Raw genomic sequence first — 6548 nt, forward strand, 5'->3', positions numbered from 1 at the left:
CATAGAGGAGTCAGTTAAAAAGAAGAAGTAAAAATTTTAGCAAAAGGGCACCAAAGGTACGAAAACACGTCAACAACTACTAAAAGGCAAACAATGAGGCATCTTTGAAGAAAAGGGAAACAAAATACAGGTAAAGAGTATAGCATGTGTTTACTGAGAACTGCAGTGGGGAAAAAGCTGTTCTCTGCACCAAGGTTATTCTGAGCTTGTGATATTTGCATGAACAGTGCCCCCAAAAGGTCAAAAGAGGAATTACCATTTCTGGTACAATAAAATCCCTGCACGGTGTGAAGAATAAGTGACTTCATTTTAAGTTAACGTGCAGCTTGTTTGTGGTTGACATGATTATTATTTGCTTTCGTCCCACCTGGTACTCGTAGGTGTAGCTGAACTGTGCGTCCACCATGTGTATGCGGCAGCTTTTGTCTGTTCCCATGTAGAAGCGGAGCTGTTTCTTCCAGGCCCAGTCGTCAGTACTGGCGACGCCGGCCTGGTTGAGCTGCTTCACCACGCTGATGTTGTGAATGATATCTAAGATCAACGCTTTCAGCTTCAGCTGCAGGATACTGGACTCTAAGCAGCAGGACATGCATAAATATTAGTAACATAAACAGGCAAAATCTTATCACATGAAAAGATCGTCACATGTATTAAGAGATACATGTGCAAAGCAGTAATCCCTAATATATCCAATATAGTGCACAACAGAAAAACAGTGTAATGTAATCATATGTACAAAGTATTTTTGGTTCACAGGGAAATCTTTCTTTTTTTTATTTCATTTGTCGATCTTCAGGTTATAAGATTACTCTGTCAAGATCTCCTCCAAGCTAAAAACAGAATGGAGATGAGAAGATGACACCTTTTAATCTATTATAAAACAGGCTGCTCTCATTAGAAATGCAAAGAAAGAATTAGAAATGCAACGATCAGACATTTTCTGGCCAACGCCAATTTCCATTTTTCTTTTAGACCAATTGCGGTATTTAATAATTTACTGTTGATTTACTAAAGATTACACAGCATAAAAGGCAAATAAATAAGATGTTAATTGTTTAATAGACATAGAATGTTTGAATCCAAGAGACAACTAAAAATCTACGTGAGAATTAGTCTGCATCAAAGCATGTTCCTAGATCTAATATTTATTCAACTACAAAGAAGCACATCAAATCACACACAGTTTGTCGATGAGTTGATAGTTATTATTTTTGATACAGGTCAGTGAACAGAAAAAAACGGATGCTGTTTTTCTTTTTTTTTTGGCCTGATGTTATAAGTATAAAATCCTGAAAATTGCACTTGAGGCAATGTAGAAAGTGACTCTAGTCTCCAACTCATCCAGATGAGTATTATTGGTGCACAGAATGGAAACAGAAGAGTCATGGCTGATGAAAGACCGTTTCCAAGCTGCAGCAGTAATTTTGCTTGCACGACAAATGCTGTGACTGGAGGTCATTTCTCTTAGGCAACTTCCTGATTTAAAATGTTTCCACAAAAGTGATGCCTAATTCTAAGTAATACCATGTTTATATGTTGTCAAATGACTCAAAGGCTATCGGACACATTTATTCTCACGGGCAAACACATAAGATTTAGCAGAGTATGGCTGCTAAATCTTATGTGAAAAATGTAATTTAATATAGAATGTTTAACCCTTTTTATAAGCAACAATAAAAAATAAAAAAATTCCCAAGATAAAGAGAGCAAATTTACTTCACTGATGTTAAAAAGAGATTAATCCAAGCCTGTGCATGGGAGCAGATAAAATATGTAGCCAAATATGTTGTCAAATTGCCAACCTGTTTTGTCTCTGTGGCAAAGGAAAAAAAGTTCCTCTTCTCCTTTTTGGTTAACAGCTCTTTTATGTAAATCTGGAAATTAGATGTTCCCTTCTGGCATTACTTTAGCTGCTTTAATTACTGTGAACAGGCTACAGCCTCTCCAGGTTGTACTTAAGGGATTCCGTAATGTAATGAGATGCTATCTTGAAAACATTTTACATTTGAATAGCTGAGGCTTTAGTGCAAAATAGTCTCAGAATGAACCTTGTTATCTGTAAACATCTTATAAGCCTAATCTACAATGCAATGCTTTAATAAATTACACAGAAAGGTCCTCTATAACCATGCTTAAAAGCCTGGAGTCACATTTTGCCAATTTCTGAAAGTGAGAAAAAATTGCCCCCAGTTACATTTCACAGATGAAAGTATAGAAATAAGCAATGCTGCTACAGAATGTGGATTTTTGAAAGTCATGCTGGATTAGCATTTTTCAGCAACGTCCCATGAAATGGCGCCATTACAAGTGCAAGGGAGGAACTTTTCATCTCATGCATGAATAACAAACTTGCATTAAAATAGAAAAGTTCTTTTTTCTTTCTTTATATGTTAGTTATGAGAAAGAAAAAAAAAAGATTGTCACGCTTTGTGAAGCCATATTTTAAGCCTTGAGTCGTTATAGCTTTAAGTCAGAAACTGTCTAGAGATTTAAACAGTACTGCCCCTATGAACAAATTCACATGAGATCAGTCATGAACAGCTTATCTCAAAGTTCCCTGTACAAATAAAACAAAACATTTCAATCACAGCAAGATCACTAACAATGCAAGAGGATGTGAAGTTCATAAAAAGACAGTTTCTGTCTGACTGTGTAACAATCAAACACACAATCCTTTACTTCATTTTTCTACATCATGGGACATTACTGACTAACACATCACTGTGCAGAAAGTATAAAACAAATGAGTACCAGTGGATAATGTGAGATTAATTTTAAAGAGGTTCCACAAAACATTCCTATACAATCATAATGATATGCAATTTATCTGAAAAAAGACTTCCACAAAACAAAAAAATACAATGAGTAAAGTGCACACTAAAAGCGACAACAACTACTAAGAATGATTATAGAATCATAATTTATCTTAAGGGGCATGGCACTAGTGGGTTATATGTCTAACAACCTAATTTAAGGACAACAGGGTCAGAAGATGATATTAATGAAGGCCTGAGTGTGATTAATGTTGTGTTTTGTAATGCAGAACGCAAATCATTGTCTCCAAAAAAAATAATTCCGGAAAAGTGAGAACTGAACTTCAAAATTTAGGATGATATGATACCAGTTGTGTGACTGCCTGTAAATAAATTAATAGTCCTTTATGGAAAGAAAAGATTAAAAACTTCAAAACAGTTATTAGGGTAACATTTCTACGTCTTCTGAGATTTCTGAATTACAACATAATTATGAAGAAGTAAAAGAGGTCCAAAATATTTTTGCAAATAAATATTTCTTAAGACTAGCAGGGGTTTTTTTTCTGTTTGAGGGTGAGCAAAATGATATACATTATAAATCAAATAAATATGACAGTGAACTGGTACACGGTTAACTAAATTATAGAACCGAAGTACAGCAAGTTTTTGTCAAAAAAGTGGATGACCATCAGGGGTGGGGATCGTTTGCTATAACACCATTTGATTCAAACACATTATATATAATGATCTCTGCCCTGCCCTAATGAACATGCAGAGATGTTCAATTGCATGTGGAATGATTGAAAAGTGAGAGAGCTCTGTAGATCTGAAAAAACCCCACCTCAGATCTATTTGTTTGTTGTCAGGATGTGTTCTGTTTCCATTTTCTGGAGCGAAACAAAAAAATCCAAAACAAAATGTTTAAAGATAATATTAACCACAACAACCCACCTGTGTTAGGATGGTCATCTGAGCTGGTTTCTACTGTGGTGTAGTGCTCCAATTTGCTGTTAAGCTCCAACTCCAGCTGATGCAAACTTTTCTCCTTTATAGCTCTTTCCACATCTTCAGTAAACTGAATTTGCTCAGCCAGGCAGAGGATCTACATCAAACATAAAATAAATTAAATATATATGTATTTCTTAGAGTGAATTATATGATTTAAACTTTAAGTCACCTTTGGCATAACTTAATAACTTGAAACAGTGGTGTGGTCCAGTTTCACCAGACTTTAAAAACAGTTAAGTGTGTAAAGGTGTTTGTGTGTGTACCTGTGAAGGGAAGCGTGAGGGATCCACTTCCCCTTTCCTCTCCATAGACAGACATTCATTCAGCAGATGTTTCAGAGTCTCCTTCATTTCCAAGGACAGCTCACTTAACCAAACCTTGAAAAATTATAAGACTTAATGCATTGGCTCCGGTCAGCACCAACAGACAATTCTTGACAATGGAAACAATATTTTTACCATAAACTTTGAGTATACATCATGGACTATTAAAAACCTTCAGAAGATTCTCTACCTCAACAAGACTGGAGATGTGCACAACGTTTCTTAGCTGGACTACTTCTCCCTCCAAAGAACACATTGCAACAATGTTCTGGCATGGCTTGTCAAACACCACACTGTAGATGCCTGCACAATACACACATGCAGATTTCAGTGTCTAAATTATTACTGCCCAGTTGGACGGCAAGGAAACAAAAGGATGGAATGAAGCAAGATGTATCAGCACAACGTAGATGATCAAAACAGCTGGACAGAAAACCAGCAGAGGTGACCGACCTGCAAAGAGTTTCTTCAGGTGAGACTGGATGACACTCGGGTTCGTCGCCTGTCCCAGAATTTCTAAAAGATCATCATCACCAATGAAATAGAATCGTGGGAAAGCAGAACGCTTCTCCTGCAAAAACCACACAATTTGACAGTTTAACAATTTGCTGGAAAGCGAAATAAGCAAAAATATATTTGGACAGAGCAAAGTCTGTAAATGTACCTCCAAGAACTCATTCAGTGACTTCTGGCAGCGCTGCAGCTGATCCAGTAATGTGACCAGGGAGTTTCTGATGCCAGCCCGTGAGCTCAGAGAAACAACTCTGTTGTCCCTCTGGATGTCTGACATTATAGATCTGTTGCATACGTGAAGAAAATGTTATGTTTTTTCTTTTTTTTTTCTCTCCATAAAACGCATTTTATTGATTATCTGTCTATTTCCTCGTGTCTTTTGTGTAACTATCATATAAAAAAATACTCACTTATAAAAAAGAACTAGCAAACAGAATGTATGTGCATGTGGAACAAATCCAAGTACAGAATACCTGAAATCTTCATCCACTCGTTTGAAGCGGGCCTCCTCTCGAGGCAATGCTCCTCTTCCAAAAATAGGCTCTAGGTAAACCCAGCGCCTCTGAATGGCATTAAGGTTGAGCAGATACTCATCTAAGTCTGACAGGCGAACCTCCCACAGGCTGATCTGACGAGACAACGCATCAATGTTATCGTTTTGGCTATAACCACTTAAAAAATGTTAAGATCTTTAAACTTCTCGAATCCTAAGGAACAAATATTCACAAATTCAAGTTTAACAATAATCTGATCTAACCTTGTCCTGGAAGTTGCCATAGTAGGGTGAGTCTTTCAAAGACTGCAGCAAACAGCGGTTATCTCCCACCTGTATGGGCAGAGAGTGGTGATAGAGCCAGTGTTTGCTAAGCCGTAACATTTCAGTGGACATTAATGTCCACATTAATTAACGTTGTATTTCCTACAAAGTATCTTTGTGAACATCATGTTTTCCTCTAAAACAGTTATTTAAGGTAAGTTCTTAGGTCTGAGTTTAAGATCAGCCTGAAAAAGTATGTAACAAAAAGAAAACTTATCTAGTTAGATAATAATATTCTCTTCTTTTTTAATTAAATGCTAAAATGTTTACATGCAGCCTTTTTCAGAAGCAGAAAGTGGACAGAATTTGAGCCAAATCTATTAACATTTGCAAGTAAACAGATAATTAAACATGCAAGTGACACCTACTCAAAGAATGTAAGCAAAACAGTCAAACAGACTCCTGTAAGTTACTCTGAATATAATTCACCACTCACTCTGGGGTGATATATTTACTGTTAAATCAATTTTTTACTATAATGAAGTTATTTCCAAGTCTATGATAATAAAGTGTAATCACTGTGTCCCAGCAGTCATTATTTTACAGACCTTGTACACACACATCCACTTAAATCAACAAGCAGGTTTCACGTCACCTGGTTGACTATATCCTTCCAGTCCTTGATGAGACTTAGTGTGCGCCCACTGCTGTCTGTGTACTCAGTGAGAGTGAAAATGGCTGCAGCACCCCATAAATCCAGCTCCCTTAGGGCTTCTCTGATTGACACCTCTGCCTGAGCACGGCTATTCAGATCCTGCGGTACACAAAGAAAACATGAGAAAACAACAACATGTTCAGAGCTTACTGCTTCTTAAAGAGAGATGATTAAAAGTTGCTGGCTCGGCTCACATCGTTGCTGTGCTTAATGCATTTTGAAATAGCCCAAAAATCTGCTGGAAGACTTGTTCTACATTCATTCTGACTGAGCCGCAGCTTTTTTTTGCAGAGAAGAATGGATAAATTTCAGTTTTTCGATGTGCAAAGCTGCAACAGATCTTCTTTAAGTACAGTGTCGGTAACACTTTATTTGAAGGGGGGTGAATAAGACTGTTGTGACACTGTCATAAACATGACATAACACCTGTCATGAACATGAATAAGCCTTCATGAATATTTATGACTGTTGTCATAAAG

The 6548-nt window shown here is 36.8% G+C and overlaps 1 protein-coding gene across 1 annotated transcript in view; it reads right to left on the minus strand.

Annotated features, from left to right (window-relative positions):
• Window positions 1–6548, minus strand: part of dync2h1 (dynein cytoplasmic 2 heavy chain 1) — a 101934-nt gene that overhangs the window by 80175 nt on the left and 15211 nt on the right. Inside the window, 9 exon segments of the mRNA XM_016677420.1 lie at window positions 368–573; window positions 3705–3855; window positions 4025–4138; window positions 4275–4387; window positions 4538–4655; window positions 4749–4881; window positions 5071–5225; window positions 5355–5423; window positions 6010–6315. Coding sequence (XP_016532906.1) covers window positions 368–573; window positions 3705–3855; window positions 4025–4138; window positions 4275–4387; window positions 4538–4655; window positions 4749–4881; window positions 5071–5225; window positions 5355–5423; window positions 6010–6315 — 1365 coding nt within the window.

This window comes from Poecilia formosa, unplaced genomic scaffold (assembly GCF_000485575.1).
Source record: "Poecilia formosa unplaced genomic scaffold, Poecilia_formosa-5.1.2 Scaffold155, whole genome shotgun sequence".
NCBI lineage: Eukaryota > Metazoa > Chordata > Actinopteri > Cyprinodontiformes > Poeciliidae > Poecilia > Poecilia formosa.